Source organism: Alosa pseudoharengus, unplaced genomic scaffold, assembly GCF_046254945.1.
Source record: "Alosa pseudoharengus isolate Yale_2024_CS ecotype anadromous, Long Island Sound unplaced genomic scaffold, YU_APseudo_1.1 YU_APseudo_1.1_scf_11, whole genome shotgun sequence".
In the NCBI taxonomy this organism is placed as follows: Eukaryota; Metazoa; Chordata; class Actinopteri; order Clupeiformes; family Clupeidae; genus Alosa; species Alosa pseudoharengus.
Genome location: NW_027468576.1, coordinates 32,975,607 through 32,996,940, shown reverse-complemented (window position 1 = coordinate 32,996,940; position 21,334 = coordinate 32,975,607). Strand labels below are relative to the sequence as shown.

General features: G+C 43.4%; 3 protein-coding genes across 5 annotated transcripts in view; 2 read left to right on the top strand and 1 right to left on the bottom strand.

Annotated features, from left to right (window-relative positions):
- swt1 (SWT1 RNA endoribonuclease homolog) overlaps positions 1 to 3,241 on the bottom strand; it is a 33,130-nt gene extending 29,889 nt beyond the window's left edge. Inside the window, exons 1-3 of one of the 3 annotated variants that reach the window (XM_076278920.1) lie at positions 3,208 to 3,241; positions 2,254 to 2,428; positions 975 to 1,039 (exon numbers count right to left, since the gene is read on the bottom strand). In XM_076278920.1, coding sequence (XP_076135035.1) covers positions 975 to 1,039; positions 2,254 to 2,328 — 140 coding nt within the window. In that variant the 5' untranslated portion in view covers positions 2,329 to 2,428; positions 3,208 to 3,241. Of the gene's footprint in view, positions 1 to 974; positions 1,040 to 2,253; positions 2,429 to 2,640; positions 3,185 to 3,207 lie in introns of those variants that run through there. The other 2 variants (XM_076278919.1, XM_076278922.1) reach the window with 2 other exon arrangements.
- Positions 3,242 to 3,718: 477 nt separating this feature from the next.
- On the top strand, positions 3,719 to 16,437 carry trmt1l (tRNA methyltransferase 1-like). The gene is made up of 16 exons (XM_076277674.1): positions 3,719 to 3,803; positions 4,462 to 4,596; positions 4,997 to 5,059; positions 5,150 to 5,263; positions 5,382 to 5,446; positions 9,387 to 9,543; positions 10,786 to 10,906; positions 11,205 to 11,284; positions 11,445 to 11,691; positions 12,122 to 12,334; positions 12,783 to 12,973; positions 13,462 to 13,540; positions 13,816 to 13,973; positions 14,206 to 14,271; positions 15,143 to 15,269; positions 15,559 to 16,437. Exons 1-16 carry the CDS (start codon positions 3,743 to 3,745, stop codon positions 15,764 to 15,766), a joined length of 2,085 nt encoding a protein of 694 aa, XP_076133789.1. The 5' UTR covers positions 3,719 to 3,742; the 3' UTR covers positions 15,767 to 16,437.
- A 3,938-nt stretch (positions 16,438 to 20,375) lies between these two features.
- The window catches only part of niban1a (niban apoptosis regulator 1a), a 29,442-nt gene continuing 28,483 nt past the window's right edge, over positions 20,376 to 21,334 (top strand). The window contains exon 1 of the mRNA XM_076278917.1: positions 20,376 to 20,529. Coding sequence (XP_076135032.1) covers positions 20,475 to 20,529 — 55 coding nt within the window. The 5' untranslated portion in view covers positions 20,376 to 20,474. The remainder of the gene's footprint in view (positions 20,530 to 21,334) is intronic.

Genomic DNA, 21,334 nt, shown 5'->3' with positions numbered 1-21,334 from the left:
AAAATACACTATATTATCTATAGGCCTACTATACTATAAAGAACTGAGAAGTTTATTTTTTACCTACTACAATGTAACAAGAGTGACGTGCTACTGGAATCAAATTCAAAATCAACACATTTTCAAAAAAAACATTTCCCCATTCTCAATTAAATATGAGTTCAAATGATTAATAAATAATTCCATTCTGTTTTTATTTACATTTAAGATTTTGCTTTACATTCAGCGTCCCAAAAAATGTGTAAATGTTTGAGTTGTGCAAAATACTAACTGCATTTGGGGCCTCAGTTCCAACCCTTCACCAGAGAGGACAACTCATGACCTGAATGCATACTCTCTATTTTAACCTTTGTTGCTGTGCTGTTGCTCTTTTGTACAATGAATCCTGTCACCTCCAAAAAAAATTGTTACATAAATTAAGCCTGAAAGATCCACACCCCTCTGCGTTAGATGAAATACAGCTAGATATTGTACATAAAAAAACAAAATCCCTACAATCATCACCATTAGCAGAACCTCAATGGACAATGAAAGAATGAAGTGAGGTAAAGGCTGAGAAAAACCTGGCAGCAAAGAACTCAGCTGATGTGGCTGACTGCACAGGGCAGACACTCTCCAGTTCTGCAGCAAGGCAAAGAGATGGCTGCTGACGTGTGTTGGTGGAGCACCTTCCTACTGTATCTGGTGAGGTGCGTTCAAATTCGCAAACATAGGCGAACGTTTGCCAGCAGTTTGAAGAGGTGGTTCTCCGCAAACATGTTGGGAGTTGGACGGAGAGTTGGATAGATGGAGACGTTGAGATGGAATATTTACACAAAATCTTTCAAATGTATGTGTTCAGACAAACATGTTTACACCATGAACTTTCGCCTCTGTTCAAGTCATTCAAACGCACGTCTGGACTTGAAAGAAATAGGATCTGAGTAGTGGACCCAAACAGAAAGGCATTGTGGATGATCCATAACTGTACTCACCTCAGTGGGCCATGATGGTCACGAGTGCCTGCTTCAATTTTCTCAGATGCCACTCTCTGCTGTCTCTAGATTGACAGAAAACATGGTTAAATTAATTCAAAATTCATGAGTGCTTTACATTTCACATCATATACTTTTTGTCAGTTTTAGGGATGTAACTTATTAGGCTCTATCTTGGCGATCTAAAACGCATGGTCAGTGGCGAATAGCTTAAATACATTTAGGGGTGTGTCCAGTCCACATTCAGGGTGGTTTTGTTATCAAACGTCGGGCTTTTGGCGCAAAAAGTTGGTTTTTATGCTTCTTAATCAGTCATGGGTGTGTTTTGGGCGTAATATCCTTTAAAGGTTGTATCAGCGATTGCAGGCCCAAAAAAGGCCCAAACATAAATGATCACATTCATCTAATCTTTCCTAACAATCCGCTAGCTGGCCACCCCATAAGCAGGCCGTCAAAAAAACGTGTCTCTGTAGGCAGCCTAGGCTCTGAGATCTGCACACAAAAACAATTGCTAACAACAAGTGTTGCCAACCACTCAAAGGCAAAATAAAGTGTTCCAACCGAAAACCGACGAGATGCGCATTCAGGAGAGTTTTAAATGCACGGAAGGGAGGGGGAGGGAGTAGCAAGCTAGCTCTCTGTTTTGTTTGAACGTCAACAGAAATGACGTTAACCCACCATCGCTGATACAACCTTTACACTAATAAAAATTACATCAGTCATTCCCTTTAACAGCAAGCAGCGCAACTTCAAACAGCGAATCGGTATTTTGATAGTCAGCGGCGCATTTGAAGGAATCTGCTTGCACACGAGACCATATGTAACAGGTATTCAACTAAACCGCGCCTTTCACTATAGGCGAGGTTTTTCTTGGTCAGTGGTGTAATGATTTTTAGAGGGTGTAAGATGAGGGTGAAGTTTTGGATCATGCCCCAGACCACACCTTCTGCCACACCCCTGGGCGCAAGGCTTAATAAAAGTGAAGCACATTGCGAAAAATTTGAGTGTAAGATAGGAATAAGCTTTGCGTCGGGATAAGAATAAGCTTTGCACTGTGTTTTTTATCATCGAAATAGAGCCCATTGACACTGTCAACTGAGTTTCAGGCATTTCCTCTTGCTGACAAACACACTGCAATGAGAGTGTTCTGGTCATTTGCATTGAGAAATATCAGAGTTGAACACTTTTTGTTTAGTTTTAGAAAATGTGAGAGTACATGAGGGTGACTTGGTTTAAAGCAAGACTTTGTGGTGATTTGCAAGACGTATACTAAGCTTACACTTGCACTCTTCTCATTCTCCCTCTTTGGTGAAGGTGTTCTGTGCCTCGACTTTTTGTGCTTCCTCTTTGACATCTTCCTTGCCCACCCTGGAAGATCCTGTAACCTCCCCCCTCAGTGGTGAAGGCAATTTTCACTACAATGCAGAGAAGAGTCGAAGTAAGGCAATGGTGACCTGAACACAAGAAGAGACAAAGTAAGGCAATGGCGACCTGAATAGTATAGTGTACCAAGTGAGAACGTAGCCTATGACTTCACGTCAGATGTTTCTAGAATAACAGTTACAAGACGCCCCCGCAGGTAAGCATCAGTCTGGGGAAAATGTCAACATTCTTCTAAAGGTTAACACAAGTGTTCAAACATGGAAGGCAACGTGATTAAACGTACTTCACGATCTTGACCTGCAACTTGGCCTCGCTAACAGCGGATGCAGAGTCAATGCAGAGAGCACTTATGGAGTAACAGTAACTGGCATACAAGTCTTCTTCTCCGATGCCTTTTCTTGGAGGAGTGGTCATCTGTAGCCTACTTCACTCTAATATTAAACTTGCTTTGACTGACGTGAAACTGAAACCTACTGAAACTGGATTGACTGAAAGTCAACCTAAACACTCAAGAACTGTCATGAGAAAAGATAACACACACCAATTTTTTAGTATAACCACACGTGTCCAAGGACTTAAATCATTAACGACAATTATATTCGGACTATCAGTGCTTATGCGGACTGGTTAACTGTCCTGACCTGACTTGTTTAATTTAACTGGCTGGCTAGCTAGCCTTGGTTAACAACAAGCATAGTTAAAGTGCATTAGCTTAGCACAAAGTCATTCATAATATTAAGACTGGTATACATGTCTGGTTTTATTGCAAATGTCTGTCTGCCTACAGTTGAAACTGTAACGACAATACAATACACAGGGAATGTTATGCTAAATGAAGTTGAGAACTCACCCACGGGTGTGCGAGAGAGAATGACAGCGACAAATGAGTTAAGGTTGTATTTGTCACGTGGAACGGAAGACAAGGCTGAAGAAATCCGCGTTCCGGATTATGGGAGATGTAGTCTATCAGTAATGTGATGGTGCTGCTTCTCTCTCTCTCTCTCTCTCTCTCTCTGTGACGACCCTGTACGGCTACTTTTTTTGTAAACCAATAGTTTGCCTTATGGTTTCACGAGTAAATGTCCAACTCACTCACTGCCACTTAATTATTTAACTGAGATAAAAACAAATAAAAAAAAAACATTAAAACATTAAGCAATTCATCATTCTGAAAAAAAAAAAACATATTCTACTGCCTATAACTTTTAAGATTGTAGTGAGATACTTCGGTATTCTGTAGAATATAGATATGATAGTCTGTCAAAAGAAAACAGTCGTGGAAAATACGTACGTCATGTCCGTAACTAGCACGGAGTGGTAGCAACCATAGACAGTAAAGGTAGCAACAGGGAGCAGCTGTACGGAGTTTGCGGTAGTTGGGTAAAATGGCGGAGCTCAAGGAAGAGGACGTCGGACAGCTACACCAGGAGGACGCCGATGATCGAGGCAAGGAAACAATCATTTGGTGTCCATTCAGTGTGAAATAATCACTGCATAATTTTTACAAATATTGGGAATTCGTGTGATACATTTTGTCAGGCAAAGATTTACTTCAAGCGCGACTTTTAAACTGCTGAAGTAAACATGGGCCTCCTCACGGAGCTCCGCCAGAGGACCCAGTTGTAAATATTCTTAATAACGTGTGAGGAAACAACCTGAGGCGATATTGTTATTATGTGCTGGTCAGTTGTTACATCGGTAATCACAGACTTGTAATTAATTATGATAGAGTAAGTCAATATCAGTATTATCTGATACAGTTAGACCAAACGGCCTTACCACGGAGCTCCGCCATAGGGCCTAGCTGTATCGATATCCACAGCAAGAATTTCACAGACATGTCCCAGTCGATAGTAAGCCTAGCCTTAGCAATGTTCAGCGTTATATAGTTATCTCTTTAAAAAATGAATGCATTTCAACTTGTGGGAATTGTTCATGTTTGAGTTATTGTCACTCCCTGCAGTGTTGCAGCAAATGAGCTGGACCTAAATTTTAATGATTCATCATGTCGCTATTCAATTCTTAGCGGCTACTGCAAGCAAGCGTAGGCAACTGTAAGTGTGAGCATATGCATCAGTCATCACCTTTGCGTTCAATGTGGCAGGCGGCAAAGACTTGCAGGCAGTGTCAGGTGCTGTCGAGGAGACAAACGGACAGACTGCTTCCAGCTCTGCCGCGTCCTGCGACATCGTGGAGACAGAGGGCAGTCATGGACAGACATCTGTCACTGTTGGTCCAGGTAACTCTCTCTGACTGAGTGATGGCTTTGTGAAGGGATCAAATGAAACATTTCAAACTTTTCTATCAGTAGCCAATGAGATGATTATGACTTAAAGGGATGCAGTAGCCTACAGTAAGTAGGCTATTTCACCCAGTCATTCACTGCTAGGCTACTGATGAATGATAGGGTGGAAGAATGGCGACTAATTTGTACAAGACTTTACTTTGCACAAGACTCCACACTGGTTGTCTCTATATTTGACACTTTGCAGTTGTTTATTGTTAGGTTATCATAAGTTGAAACACAGTTTTCCCATAAATAAATAAAATATAGCCTAGGCCTACCAACACAGGAGAACCTTCTCTCTGAGCTCACCAAATGATATGCGTTTACGTTTGGCTGAATTTGTTTGTTCCAGAGAGACACATTTCCATCCAGTCCACCCTTGAGGGTTTGGAGAATCTGGTGGACTTGAATGGAGGTGGGTTTAGTTCAGATCCTTTTGTTACTGTGATACAGTATCTGATGTATTGACAGGCTCATGGTCTTGTCTGTCTGTCTTTCTGTACAGCTGGGAGGAAGTCTTGTCCGTTATGCCCTGAGGAGAAATTCAAGGCTTGCTACAGCCATAAACTCAGACGACACTTACAGAACCTGCACTGGAAGGTTTACGTGGAGTTCGAGGGTATGTGAGAGAAATGGAAATGGACCAACACAGACGTTTCTCTGTAGCTGTTGTTATGAAGAAAGATCTGCGATCTTTGACCCTTTGACTTTTGACATTCTCCTCTCTTTTCTCATAGGTCAGAAGATGTGCATATGCCATCTGCCCTGCCGCCAGCACCGCCCCAGTCCGGGTGCAGATCAGGTAGGCATCATGAGTGACAGCACAGCATGCTTCTCGGAACAATTAACAACCAGTGATCAATAACCAATAGTCTATAAGCAGCCTTGAGGAACAAGACTGCAAGAGTTTCCAAATTAATTGGGTGTAAAATAATGAAAACGTGGATGAGTAAATATGCCCCAACACAACCTTCCATCAACCTTCTAAGCATTCAATAATGAACACTGAATATTATATTATAATATATTAGCCTATAATAACCTGTTAGTAACTTAGTTGGTTGGCAATGAGAAATTGCATTCCAACCAACGAAGTTGCTAACTTAGTTAGAAACTATGCTTTTGGGAAACGCAACCCGGCATAGTGCGACAATATTGGTTCAAACAGGTTTCTGAGTACCCCATCCTCTGTGGTTCCCGAGCCTCTTGAATTTTCTAAGAAAAAGCTTGTGTCTGCTGTTACCTATCCTTACCACAATTATTCCCTAGATGCGGCTCATTTACCCTAGACCTTTCTTATCACAACATATTTTCCATCATACAAACATGATTTTGTCTTAATGATACTAACAACACGCCTCTTAAAACATGCTTCAAACAGGATGACATACTGTATCCGATTTCTTTCATTTTCAAATATACAATTGATTGTATTCATTTTCAAAGCAGGGTAATATAATTGATTATATTCATTTTCAGAGCAGGATTACAAATTTGATATCACTCATCTCAGCAAGGTTATACTTATACTGTATTGCGTAAAACTACCTAAACAATGTAGCAAGACTTCACAAACAGAAAAGCAAGATTATATTTTGTAAGGCTTCAAACAATGGCAAGGCAGGCAAAGCGTAAAAAGCTCCTGTCTCAGCTCTAGTATGTGTTTGTGTAACCTGCGTTGTGTTGAACCTGCGCGATTCAGCCCTGCACACGCCCGGACTTGAACCCGCGAACAGCAGCACCTCTGATCGGGAGGCGAGCGTGCTGACAGTTGAGCCAATAGCCCAGGCTACTGACTCGCATGCCAGCAGCACTCTTGAGGCTTCGGGGAGTGAGGTTTACCAACGTTCCACAAGCACAGCTAAGCTAGCTGGCATCCGTTACATTTGCGGTAATCCATCAAATTACTGCTGTGCTCTGCTCTGCTCCTCGGATAGGTGTCGGCCCACCTGTTGCCAGGTGATTGCTAATTCAGTATTTATCCAACTCAACAGCAGATCCGCTAGGGCTCCCGTTGTTTCCTTTAGTGTGTGTGTATTTTGTATAATTTCATATGTAAAGTCTGTTTTCTCTTCAGGGGTTCTCGTAATTTTGTTATGATATGTCTGGCCTATTATTTTGACTTTTATTGCCACAAATGATAGCTATAGTCCCTTTTCTAATTTGTTTTTTGGCATATGTTCAATGCTTATGTCATGAGCTTGCCCTATATTAGCGGACTTAATTACATGGCCATGTCATTTTTGTCCTAACCCCCTTCCTTGTTAGTGAAATGTAATCAGGGGTTCTCACTCTTGCTTTTTGGTCAGTCAATCACCCTATTGTTCACAGGACTCCTCTCTGGCCTCTCTTTCTTAGTTTTGCAATATCCTTCCAATACTATCAAATTAACATGATCGCTTGGTCTTACATGTAGATCTGGAGTGCCTTCACTGCTGTCACTACTATCATTAACATTTACTGATATGTTTGTTTCAGATGAGTACACCTCCTATTTAATATAGTTTTTAATTATATTATTTTAATTATAGTGTTCAACAACTCCAAAACAAAAACTACTGCATAGATCATGGTATGTGACAGTACCTTCTTTGCTCTTAATGACTAGACCCCGTTCAGAATCAGAATCACTTTATTCGCCAAATGCATCAACAGACACACAGGAATTTGACATGGCAATTCAGTAACACAGAAGCTCGACAGACAAACAGTATTTGCGCATAGCTGCACAAATCATGCTTAAAACAGTTAAATAAATAAATAGTAATAAAATAGTCCAATAAAATAGGGGGGCGGGCAGTGGATCAGCTATTCAGGAGGGAAATGGCTCTTGTAAAAAAGCTATTGAGGTGACGTAAGGTGTTTGCCCTCATCACACTGTTCTGCTTCCTGAGGGAAGCAGCCTAAAAATGTCACTTGCTGGATGGGACTGATCAGCAGCAATTTTAGCTGCCCTCTTCCTGACTCTGGCCTCATACAGGTCACTGATTGACAGCTGCCTCTGTCCAGTCAGCCTCTCTGCTGTGCGCACAATGCACTGCAGTCTGTTCTTCGCCTGGACAGATGCTGAGGCAAACCATACAGTAATGGATGTCGACAGAAGGACAAACATTTGATTGTTTAGTGACAGCTAAGATCCCCTTGGGGATCAATAAAGTATCTATCTATCTATCTATCTATCTAAGATCCACTTGCTCATAAGGACTATTGTAACTTGATTTGCTCTTGATCAGCTAGGCTAGGCTACCTCTCTGCCCTTCAGTCCTTCCTTGCTCTGCGCTTCCTGCAAATTAGTGGCTGTGTGTGTGTGTGTGTGTGTGTGTGTGTGTGTGTGTGTGTGTGTGTGTGTGTGTGTGTGTGTGTGTGTGTGTGTGTGTGTGTGTGTGTGTGTGTGTGTGTGTGTGTGTGTGTGTGTGTGTGTGTGTGTGTGTGTGTGTGTGTGTGTGTGTGTGTGTGTGTGTGATTGATGAGCCCTAGTAGGCCCTGCACCAGTCAGCCCTTAATTAGACTCTGACCACACAATGCACAGAAGCTTTTATCTGAACAGGCGTGTGTCTTTTCTTGTTGTTTTATTTTATGACTTAAATGACTTATTTTATGACTTAATTTAGCACACAAAAATACAAACGGTAGGGTGGATATAATGTCTTACAAGACACAATATTTCACATTTTGGCTTCAACTCTAGTACTAATCACAATATCAGTAACACAACGAAAATGTGAAGCCAGAACATGGTCACAGACTGCGCAGTGGTTAAAATAGTACTTGTGGTTAAACAGGCTAAACAGTATTAAGTAAACACATAACTGTGCCTTTTCAATTACTTGGATGAGAATTCACTATGTGTCGCATCATTCCTTGTCCAAGTTATCCAAGAAATTAGCCAATTTTAATTTGATTTCATTTGCTACTTGTACTTTGGCCATAATGGGAAGATCGTGCTGTGGATTCTCCCCCACATATTCGCGATGGATGTCAAAACATCCATTACGAGTCGTTATTGTGAATTTATGCCCCTCCTCCACTATGACCGCCACATGCTGCTCCTGAATGGCGGGAGGGCTAGCAGGTGGGATCTCTTGCTGCTCTGCTACACCCCTTTCTTGACACAGGCCCTCTTCTGATTCCTCTGAGTCCGAGGGCTCCTCTATCAAGTCAAGTCCTTCCAACACTGCCTCTATGTGCTCGAAGTCTGAACTAGGCTCAATAGACAAAATAGGATCAGGCACTCTGGCATCACAATCAAGTGTCATTGAGGCTGGTTGAACTTGTACTGGTTCTGGTTGTGTGGGGATCGTTGCAGTACGGTCCTGTAACTCTTCCAGGTCAATCATTCGCGCCGCGTCGCCCTCATGATCATATTCGTCTGGGTTGTGCATCTGACATAATTATATGCATGAGAGGAGAAAAAGGGAGAGGGAGATTGTGTCCTTTCCTACAAAGGGTATAGTCCTTGGGCCATATTATTGCTACTCACAGATTCAACATTTCACACACTCGGGTACCTTCACACAGTCATTCCTCTCAACATTCATTCCTTTTCACCAGTTTGTATCTCGCTATTTTTGCTCAATCATACAAGTACAAAAATAAATGGGAGCCACGTTTAACCTAACTCTATTAACACATGTGTTAAACCATATTAAATATACCTGAGGGGCAGCCGTGGCCTACTGGCTAGCTAACTTTTGTGTGCTTTGTGTCTGTGTCTGTGTGTGTGTGTGTGTGTGTGTGTGTAGGCTGCAGGGCGTTTGGTGGCCCACTATCACTGTGTGGTGTGCTCTGTGACGATTGCACGCAAGACAGACATGATCAGCCACCTGAAGCGCCACATCAACAAGGGAGAGACCGAGGCCAGCTACTCACAAAACACCGACATGATGGACCAGGAGCCTGGTAACACACACACACCACACACACACACGCACACACCACACACACACCACACCACACACACACACACACACTATAGCATTAACATAAACATGCATACACACATAGATGCAGTATGTGGCAAGTAGAATATTGATCACACTCCAAAATATATACACACTATACATAGAAAAAAAAAAAGAATTACCCACCGAAATAGAGCTTTATAATGACTCCCCCCTAAGCAGAGAGACAAAACATATTTTTTATTTATCTGTATGCATATGTATATATCAAAGTCAAAGTCAAAGTCTGCTTTATTGTCAATTTCTGCCCAGACATACAAAGAGATCGAAATTACGTTTCTCACTATCCCACGGTGAAGACAAGACATATTTTACCAATTAAGTCCACAGACAAACATAACATTCAAGTAAACAATACATGAGTAAATAAGAAGGCACATACAATGAAGAAATAAGAGCAGCAAAATTGGGTTGAAATTGTGCATAGACAGTCAATATGAGCAACACACTGTAGGACAAAGCTAGTTTATGCCATTTTAATTTTCTGGAATGTCTCATTTGGTGTTGATAAAATGTAACAGAGAACTTTGTTACGGTACCGGAGATCATCAGGCACTCACATCCTAAAGATGTGAAGACTAAGGAGGCCCACTCCCTTCTGCTCCCTCTTATTGGAGTATTCAGCCACGGGAGCATGACTCAGAACAGTATATATCTCACCCATATTAAAACCAGTACATATCTCACCCATATTAAAACCAGTACATATCTCACCCATATTAAAACCAGTACATATCCCACCCATATTACAACCAGTACATATCTCACCCATATTAAAACCAGTACATATCTCACCCATATTAAAACCAGTTATAACCTGTCATTAGATAACAAATAGCCTTGCACATGGAGACACCCTGTGTCAGGCATTCAGAGGCTTCACCCCATCCCTCAAGGCCCATGTGCATGTCCCTGTCTGGTGGCAACTCCTTCACCCTCCCTGGGAAGTGGAACTCTGTCAGGGGCATCTCCTGCCTGGCTCTCAGCTACACGGAGGCAGAAGCACAATAAGTACAGAGATGAACACACAAAGAAAGGAAATGAAACATACAGGAGAAATGTATATTTCTCCAAAACGCAAAGATAGAAGCTCATCACATCAATCATATAAAAAAAAGGATTGCATTCCGCAAAATTAGAATGGTACATTCTAAATGGTAAATGGTCTCTCTCTCTCTAGTCCGTGCAGGTCAGGCCTATGAGATCATGAAGGAGTTGGGCACTAACGTCCAGCTGCTACCCAATCACTCCACACCACAGAAGACCGACACTTACTTTAACCGCAAGATGAAAACCAACCGGTAAGTCACATGCAAATGCTCACATAACCATATCACTTGAGGAGAGGGAAAAATGATTTGCGATTTTCTAACATCACCATTCCCACCAGCTGGAACAATGGTTGACTGGTGCTGTGTGTGTGTGTGTGTGTGTGTGTGTGTGTGTGTGTGTGTGTGTGTGTGTGTGTGTGTGTGTGTGTGTGTGTGTGTGTGTGTGTGTGTGTGTGTGTGTGTGTGTGTGTGTGTGTGTGTGTGTGTGTGTGTGTGTGTGTGTGTGTGTGTGTGTGTGTGTGTGTGTGTGTGTGTGTGTGTCTTACAGGCAGCTTGTGTTCTGTTCACTGGCAGTTTTAGCAGAGGAGAGGAGTCCGCTAGAATGTTTGGATGCGTTTGGAGCCACAGGTACACCCTACTACACACACACACACTGACACATATATAAATAGTTGATAACTGCTGCAAAAAAGTGAGCACACTCTTTATTTGTGGAGAATAAAGTCCTTGACTGACAGCCACTCTTGACCTCTTCATGTCCCCCCACCCTCCCTCTCCTCTCTGCCAGGTATCATGGGCCTCCAGTGGGCCAAGCACCTGCGGGGGGCGGTGAAGGTCACCATCAACGACATCAGCGAGCCGTGCGTCAAGATGATCAAGGAGAACTGCCAGCTCAACCACATCCGCGTGGACGGCTCCAGGACGACCCCGCGGCCGGCCGAGGGCCAGGGCGACGCCGACACGCCCTTCGCCACGGTGGAGGTGGTCAAGATGGACGCCAATGTCATCATGCACCTGCGAGCTTTCGACTACATGTGAGAGAGAAAGAGAGAGAGAGGAGAGACGGAAGATGTATTTTTAAGAGAGAAAATGTATACAGTATGTGTTTTATATCACGTTCAAGCCATCTATGAATATGTTTTTTTTATTATTTTTTTTATTTATTTATTTATTTTATTTCACTTATAGAGTGCCAAAACATTACACATGTCTCATGGCGCTTTACAGAATGTGTCAGTTACAGTTTATGTGCATCACAGAGAGTTGACCTGCTGACCTGTTAACACAGCTGGTTTCAAAATGCGAGAGTATCCCCTCAATGGCCCTTAAGATGACACCTAAGATTTGTTGGAGCTCCAGTGATTTAGCGATGTTCTACAGACGCACTGGAGGCTTATATCCCCTGCCGCCAGCTGTGGTGTCGCCACTCACCACTATTCTCTCCGCTTCCTTTGGTCCCATCAGACATCTGGATCCGTTCGGCACGTCAGTGAACTACCTGGACGCAGCCTTCCGGAACGTGCGGAATCTTGGGATCGTGTCGGTGACGTCCACGGACACCGGCTCGCTCTACTCCAAGTCCCTCAACGTCACGCTCCGCCACTACGGCTGCCAGATTGTCCGCACGGAATACTACAGAGAGCTGGCAGCGCGCATGGTGGTGGCGTCAGTGGCAAGGTGTGTGTCATGTACATATATATGTGTGTGTGTGTGTGTGTGTGTGTGGAGGAGCGAGTGTGATGGTTATAGGCTCCGTAGAGTACCATTGAAATAAAGCGAAAAAATGGGCTCTTAAAAAAAACAGAAAGCGCTCAAATATGAATATAGTAGCATGTGTATACAGTGGCAGCTGTTGCTGTTGTACTCATGGTCCTAAATAATTTACTTTTTGCGTGTGTGTTTGTGTTTGTGTGTGTGTGTGTGTGTATGCGTGTGTGCACGTGCGTGTGTGTGTGTGTGTGTGTGTGTGTGTGTGTGTGTGTGTGTGTGTGTGTGTGTGTATGTTTGTGTGTGCGCGCGCGTGTGTGTGTGTGTGTGTGTGTGTGTGTGCACATGCGTGTGTGTATGTTTGCGTGTATGTTTGTGTGTGTGTGTGTGTGTGTGTGTGTGTGTGTGTGTGTGGCAGGGCGGCGGCGCGCTGTAACAAGGGTGTGGAGGTGCTGCTGGCTGTGGCGCTGGAGCACTTTGTGCTGGTGGTGGTGCGCGTGCTGCGGGGGCCCACGCAGGCCGACGAGGCCTCCAAGCGGCTCCGCCAGCTGCTGCACTGCCAGTGGTGCGAGGAGAGGGTCTTCCTCAAGCCTGGAAGCATGGTGGAGGGTAAGCCAGGGCTGCAGTGGGAACAGGCCTGTGTGTGTTTGTGTGTGTGAGAGTGTGTGTGTGTGAGAGTGTGAGAGAGTGTGAGTGTGAGTGTGAGAGTGTGTGAGTGTGTGTGTGAGAGTGTGAGAGTGTGTATGTGTGTGTGAGACACAGCTTGCTGTGTTATCTTTTAACTAGTTTATTTGAATGCGTACAACCCACTCAGGTACTCCTGTTTGGGGTCCGTTTTGCCATAAGTTAAGTCCATTCATTTGTTGCATAGTACTGAGATGAATGGAAGAGAAATATTTACGGCACATGTGAATATTTCAAAAGAAAGCTGACAAAAAGGGCACTAGAGATGCCAACCAAGATCTCAGTGCCATTCTCTTTAATGCCACCAGGTGGCAGTCTGAGGTTAATGAATGAATGTGACTGATACATGCCTTGGTGTCTCTCTCTCTCTCTTTTGCCCGTCTCCACTGGTTATCCGTGATGCCCGTCTGTAGAAAGCCTCTACAGGCAGCTGCCATGCCAGTGCCACGGGAGCATGCCAGGCAAAACGGCCGTGGAGCTCGGCCCTCTGTGGTGAGTAGGAGCGCTCTCAACAAGCACGTCAGCCGTGTAGACACACAGACAGACATGGCAAACAGACATACTGCTCAATGCCATCAGCCGACCGGTATTAGAACTCAACCATAGAGTGGACCGCTTGTATATTATGAAAAGACTGCTACAGAATAGACACGTACGGGCACTTCTGGTGCGTTATTTAACACTACCATCATGCAAGTGGTGGCGCGATCTGTTGAGCGAAAGCTGATTGTGTGTGTGTGTGTGTGTGTGTGTGTGTGTGTGTGTAGGTCAGGTCCCTTGTTCAACACAGGCTTCCTGAGGCGTATGCTGGTGGCTGCAGTGCAGCACAGTATGGAGGACCTGCAGCCGCTGCTGAAGACGCTCATCTGTGAGGCCGACTGCACCACCGTCAAGTCCTTCTCCGTCACTGGCACGCCAGGCCTCGGTACCCTGTGTGTGTGTGTGTGTGTGTGTGTGTGTGTGTGTGTGTGTGTGTGTGTGTGTGTGTGTTTGTGTCAGCCACAGCTACACACCACCGGAATAAATTAATTTGTGTTTGTATGTGTGTGTGTGTGTGCGTGCATTTTTATGTAAAGAAATGTGTATTTGTGTGCATGACTGTGTGCTTGTGCGTGTGTGAATGTGTAGTAATAGTGTCTTTGGGCCTCTCTTTGCAGTTGAGTGTGGTGTGGTCATAAAGACTCTCCAGAAAGTGGAAGAGGCGGATTCGAACGACCATTCAGGTAACATGTCAGCTCATACAGTTCAGTATGGCTTAAAACTGCAACTGAAAGTTTCCATAATTACATTACATTTGACTGACGCATTTTTATTAGTGGACACGTATCTCAAGATTTGTTAAAACCTATCGGAATGTCACATATTACCAACCCGTATGTCCAACCTCTTACATGTATGTGTCACTTAATATTCATTTCTATACAAACCAAGATGGCTGATTCCTAAAGAAACGCAAGCACCCACACCATAAGTGTATCTAAATTAGCTATGTACCAAAAATTACATTTTACCGTGACTCGAACAGCTGTAAACAGTCTTGTAAGAGTTCTTGCGACGAGAATTCTCGGGCTAACCGTTGATGTGCCGTGAGAAAGGTTGGGAATAGGCAGCCACCAGCCCAGCACTAAACTCCGAGTGTGGTAAACAAAATAGGATATTTCAGGCAATAAAAGCCCATTTTGAAGTATTAAAAAACATTGTTATTTTAGAGTTTTCGAACGAAATGGTTGGTAATTAGCAAGTTTACGATAATTGTGTTACATTTAACTATCCAAAGTAGACAAGACAGTCTAATATGCTGGTCATTGCTGCTCATTGTTAACTTGCAAGATGTAAGAGAAAAGAGAATGAGATTGAGTCAGTGGAAAGTGTCTGGCGTTGATGGGCCTTACTGCTGCAGTAATATACGCTCAGCGTCCAGGTTTTTCTTTCCATCAGCAAACCAGGCAGATATTTCAGCTATTTTGCATCATTACCAGACTACCATGACAGTCTCCAGAGATGTGAGATTCCACTTGAAGCCACAGATATCTGGCAGCTCTATTTTGGGAAACAATAAACGAGGTGCCGTGTTTCTTTCAATCCGTCACTCAGGGAAGAGGAAGCCAGGAGAGGATTCTGGGAGTGTGGTGAAGAAGCTGAAAACGGAGGCGTCTCAGGACCACCCTCCCTTCTACTACAGCATCCACAGACACAGCATCCGCGGCATGAACATGCCCAAGTACGCGCCACTTTCTCCTCTCCTCACCTCCACTATCTTTGGCCTAAACCCTATTTACCTGTTGTATAATGTTATTGCAGTTTAATTAAATGCTAAGGACCAAGTTGACAATTTATCATATCTGAGGTGGAAGAGAAATGAGAGATTCATCACAAGATTTACTTGCTGACAAATTGTGTGTTTGTGTTTGTGTTTGTGTGTGTGTGTGTGTGTGTGTGTGTGTGTGTGTGTGTGTGTGTGTGTGTGTGTGTGTGTGTGTGTGTGTGTGTGTTTTTCACCCTCTGTCCAGGCTGAACAAGTTTCTGCAATACCTGACGGAAGCCGGCTTCAGGGTCAGCCGCACGCACTTTGACCCCACAGGCGTACGCACCGATGCCACCCTGGAGCAGTTCAAGTCTGTCCTGACCAAATACAGCGTGCCCACCTACAGCAACACACAGTCGGGCGGGCACAGTGTGCCAGTAGCCACAGACGAGGCTGGCAGAATGGTGAACTGATGCCCACATCTGATATCCAGAGCCAAAGACCACCACCTCACCACTCCACATCAACTGGATCTAGCTCTTCTGCAGGTGGAAGGGTTCTGACTGCACTGAGTTTACTTCCTGGTTCCACTTGGAATGCTGGGAGTTGTATTTCTTATTTCTTTTTTTTTTTTGGGGGGGGGGGATATAATCCCTGCATAGAGATCCATATTTTAAATGCTTCAGCTATCTCTTGCATATGAAAAATAAAACTTTACTAAGTGATATGTTTCACTGTTCCAAAAAGAGCCAGCGAAAAGTGAAAAAGCAAAAAGAGAGATCTCTTTTAGTTTCTCTAAGATTGCACTGACCATGGATTCTCATGGTGAGGATGTTATGCTATGATGACTGCCTGTGCTCTGTCTGTCAGCGAGAACCTGAGCCCTATGTAGAGACAGAAAGTCCACTACTGATGCCCAATATGTATTTTTAATCTGTGATATTGTTTTCATTTCATTAAAACATCATTATTTATCAGATGGATTCAAATTAGTTATATCTCACTTCAGTGTGTCTGTAGACATTGACTTGTCTCTGGGAGAGTTTCCTATTTTTGTTTGAAATAACTTTATCTTTCAAAATGAATAAAATTCAGGTTTCCAATGCCTCTTATTGTGAAAGCCTCGTGGGTCTCGTCTATTTATCCATCTCACCTCTTTCTCCCTCTCACTTGTTCTCTTCATCACTCAATGTTTTTACAAAAGGAAGTCATGTTAGTGTGGAGATCTACACAAACAGGCACACATAGCTGCATCACATCCACACAACACCCAGGATCACATGATGTCTTGGGAAGTCACATGACCAATTAGGAAGTGATAAGTGTTTGCTGGCTGCAAGTAAGATTCTCTGTGTTGGTGCTGGACACTGTTGTGCGAGTTGGGCTCCCTTTTCATGCAGGTGCTGTTGGTCATGGTAGAGCATGTTTAATCACGGCTATTTGAATTTTAATACTTATTTATTTCATTTTATCAGGGTAATTTCTAGAAGCGTGTCTACTCTTCACGGAGGACACAGGTTTCTGCATGGATTTTTAACATTTGTTGTGGTCACTATGAGGTGATCTGATATGAGCTGCTGGGCTGCATTGGTAAATTCCTTAATATGCACATTTTCCATTGAATGTTTTATACCTGCATTGGAACATGTTTTAAATTACTTACTCTGTACGTAGCAAAGGAACATTCACCTTTTTGTCTTGCGTCAATGAGCTGTGGGACAGTTGAGCATGCTGAAAAGTAGGCCTATATTTTCTAGCTATGTTTGAGTGGACTTTGCTATGTTTAATGAGGCTGGCAACTAACATGCTTGTTCTCTCCTGAAAAGGGACCAGGCCAGCCATTGTTTTCCTGTAATTAAGTACGCATTTCTTTATTGTGTTTTTGTTTGTTTGGTTGGTTATCTGTGACTTTGCCTCTGGGCCTACCACCCATGTGCCCCATTCATAGTAGCATTGCACATTAACTAGTGGTGCTATTGATGCTGGTGGTTCTCCTCCCTAACTATGTCTTCTGCTTAGGCTATCCCTGTACAAGGCCGGATCCACACTGATGCTTTGCCCCTTCTTGCCAAGGGACCACATTGGGAGACACTGTCTTGGGGTGTACTATAACTACAACACGGTGTAATATTTTGTAGTGGTATCTAAAGACCTTAAGTGTGCAGTGCTTGCTGCAACACAAGTGATATTTTGTAGTGATATCTGAAGATCTTGAGTGTGTAGTGCTTGCTGTGTTGCATGCTTCGTCTGGTGTTGGGTTGCTGTCTCCTGTTTTTTGTCTCACCAGGGTCCTCCTGAGCAGGGGTTTTGCTTTGGCTGATCCGACCTTCCTAGACTGAGGAAAATCCACCAGTTGATTATAGCAGTATTTTAAGCTCTATCCTTATAACTTTTCTACACCTTTTGTACTAAATTGTAATAAATTTGAAATACATTTACATATCTGCCTCTTGTCAATTGTCCCTTTGCGGGGAACATCAACTAGCCACACTACATTTAGGGAAAGATTTGTGGGTCCTCCTGCCCATCAGGGGGTGGTGTAGTCAGACTGTAAAGAAGGTATACTGCTTGTCAGGTACCACATTTGGACCTGTCTGGGAATCCCTCCACCAGAATGTCCCACTCTTTTACCAAGTTTCTGTTGGTCCCAGTGTCAGAATTTTGATCTCCAACTGTGGTTTCATGCCTTTATCAATTACCACATGGCCCAAAACAGCCAGATCATAGTTATGTTATAAGTAATAGTGAGAGAAGGGAATAAACTAAAAAAAAAACTACTGTTATTGTAGTTTCCTTTGTTTGTTCCTGCATGTTGGCTCAGTCTGCACCATTGCCAATCCTTGAGGATTCCAGTGTCCTGCTCACTATTCTGTGCCATTGACTTCAACAGCTGATGCCAGCTGACCAGGGGCGATTCTAGACCTAGAGCTTTGCTGGGGCACAGGCCCCCAACTCCCAATACATTAAAAAACAAAAAAATTAACTGTGCGCGCAATATGAAATAAATGGCTAGCCTGATTTGGACCATATCTCCCCTAGGTCACAGACATCCTCCTCCATACTCTGAATAGTTTTACGTCTAGCCCCCATCATGTTCTCATCCGTTTCTTGCCTGTCTCTCTCCTCCTCCTCCCCCTGCCTGGTACTGGACTGCCCAGCCTGTGCTCTTTCTCCCCTCTCTTCTCCCTCTCTTCGACCTTCTTCTCCTCCTCCAGCACTCTCTCCCTCAATTGTTGTAGCAGCCACTATCCAGCAACATCCAAACACATATAATTAGGCCTATACTCACTGCATGAATTTAATAGGCTTTCCTACTAACACAAGGGAAGCTTATTTTTAGTCAAAATTGAGATATACTTCCCTCCCAGGCAAGGGTCCTATAGACATCCTGGCAATACTGCAGTTCTTTGTAGCTTAAATAGCCTACTAAAGCCTTCATACTGACCTTTGGTGATAATTTGCAAATGTAGCCTATAATAATCTACACAGATGGCTATTCTGATTCTTAGGCTACATTTGCAAATGCAGTAAACTTATTTAAGTTTGCCATTAAACCATTAATCAAATTACAGCACTGGCTATTACCAGCATAAATGTTAATGTTACCGTTAATGTGGGCAAAATTGTCATACCTCCCTCATCCTCCTCATCTCTCCTCACTGTTCCTCTCCCTCTGCCTCTGTTCAGGAAGAATTTTCTGATGTCCATCTCTGAATAGTTTATCAGAAGGCTATGTTTAGTTTTACAGTAGGACAGCTTCACAAACAGTATAGGCTACTTTTACAGGACTCTCTCTACAGTATACGTATAAATCATTATTAATTGTCCGCATGTGTGCATGCAGCCTACTGTAGCATGGTGTGTGTGTGTGTGTGTGAGGTAGAGAGCACAAGCTGGTAAACTGTTGCTAAATTTAGGCTACAATGACGCTAAGCATTAAAAAACAGATGCTAGTTATGTGGGCAACACTCTCTAACAGCGATCAACATTTTTTCTGTCAAACAAGTTGTGAATTTGTTGTAACAGGGGACGACTTACTCTGCTCAAAGTGATGCAACTAGCTCCAGCGGATTCCAGTGTATGTGTGTGCAGTACAACGAAACACTCGGAAGAATCATGTGAACGATTTTCATTGGTTGTTGCGTTCAATCTTACCCAGCTACAGAGGTGCTATTTCCTGATTGGCTATTAAGGCCCCTTTCTTTATTCCTTGTTCTTTATTGGCTGGTAAGTGACAGGCTCGAGCCATGATTAAAGCAGGCACGGAGATGCGCTCATGAATGCCGTTTCCAGCTAGAGCCGCACTAGAATTTTACTGGGGCACTGGAGACTTTTACTAAGGCACGTGCCCCAGTGAATAAGGTCTAGTGACGCCCCTGCAGCTGACTGACTTCTGAGAGCAGTCAATGCCCGTCCCAGTTGAATTTCCACAGGGTGTTGTCACGGAGGGACTCCAGACTTTGCAGAATATGGTGTCTTATGGTTGACTGCCATTATGGCCATCACAAGGATTCCATTCTGTCAGACTCCCACTTACTTAAATGCCCAGACTTTATTCTTAACATTTTCTCTATAGGCTACACATTAAGTCCAGAATGTGAGTTTAGATTTCTACATCTGGTGAGTTATAATCTAAGATCACATTTGATTGTCTGTATTTTGACATTTCTGTCTATTTTGTCATTTTTAGCCAATGGAACACTAAATGGCATCTTAGCCATTCTTGTACAATGCACAATGTCTTTTGCAACCTACACAAGGTTTGAGGGCATGGTCACATTCCTTAGTAATGGAACGACCACTGTCTGGTGGGATAAAGAATGGGACACACCACATGGGGGAAGTATATCCTGCCAGGAGAGACTGGAAAAGTAAACAAAGCATGCCCATTCAAACACAGTTCTGTCCAAAAAAAACCTTTTCTGAGCTGTATTCTTATGGTTTAGTTTCTAAATCACAAATGTTTTTTTATTTTGTTGCACTAACAAATAATTTCCACGATGTTGTCTGATGTGGGAGGAGGCAGAGGCTGGGTTCCCGGTGCGTCCACCCGCCGTGTCCGTAGCACCACGCCCGCGGGTAGGCGCTTCTAGTGTGAGCCACGGAGCTCGATGCGACAGGAGCCACACCTGACGAGCGCGACCTACCTGCCCACAGTTTACCGCACACCAGCGCGGCAACATGGGGATCTCGGGGTCCAGTCTGCTGGATGAGAACAAATCCAATTTCATCAAAGGTAAGACGAGAATATTTATCGGACCAAAAAAAAATTGCAACAGAATCGTTCTTTTTCGGAACTAGAGGTAATTTCGTGCCCCCAGAGCGTAAACTACTTTTTGCACCATGACATCAGTGTGGCACCTTTTCCTTTCCGCGTCAGAACAAGGGGCTTATGTCTGTCGGACTTGTCATCCAGACAATATCAGCCGCGTTCTTCTGTCTCAGCGCGATACTATTCCTGGTTGGATATTTTTTACGTTCTTAGTTCTCAGAATATTCTCTGTTTATGAATACCAAATAGAACAGTCTATTTGGGTTGGCTACTACATTTTCAAACACGACCAAGTGAAATATGATTGGCCTCCTCTGTTCTTGTATCATGGTTATTGCTTTTTCATCTTGTCTAAGGCTTAAGCTCATATGAAATTCCAAGGATATTGCCATATTAATCAAAACTGCATGGTCTTAGGGTATTCTAATAACTACATAATGTATTTTTGTGATCTAGAGTTCATATCCCTCAGAGTGAGTGCATTTAGGTTGTGGATTATTCTCATCTGGTAGGCTAGTCTGTTCTATAATTATTGTTGCTTGTGCTTAGACTGAATGCTTATCCTGACATGTGTATGTGTGTGCTCATACCAGCATGTTCTCCCTGGCACAACTGGTTTCTGATGTTCCAGCAAGCCACATGGTTGTATTGAGTTGAGTCACCAGATTGAAGGCATAAATGTCTCATCACAGTTGCCAAGCTGTGCAGGTTATTCATCCTGCATACCCGTGGGAAGGCAAGATAGTGGTTGTTGTAGTAACTTTTATTA

Coding starts and splice junctions, on each gene's coding strand:
- trmt1l (XM_076277674.1), top strand. CDS start 3,743: ATGGCGGAGCTCAAGGAAGAGGACGTCGGACAGCTACACCAGGAGGAC. Junction 10,907..11,204: donor CGCAAGATGAAAACCAACCG/GTAAGTCACATG, acceptor TGTGTCTTACAG/GCAGCTTGTGTTCTGTTCAC. Junction 13,541..13,815: donor GTGGAGCTCGGCCCTCTGTG/GTGAGTAGGAGC, acceptor GTGTGTGTGTAG/GTCAGGTCCCTTGTTCAACA.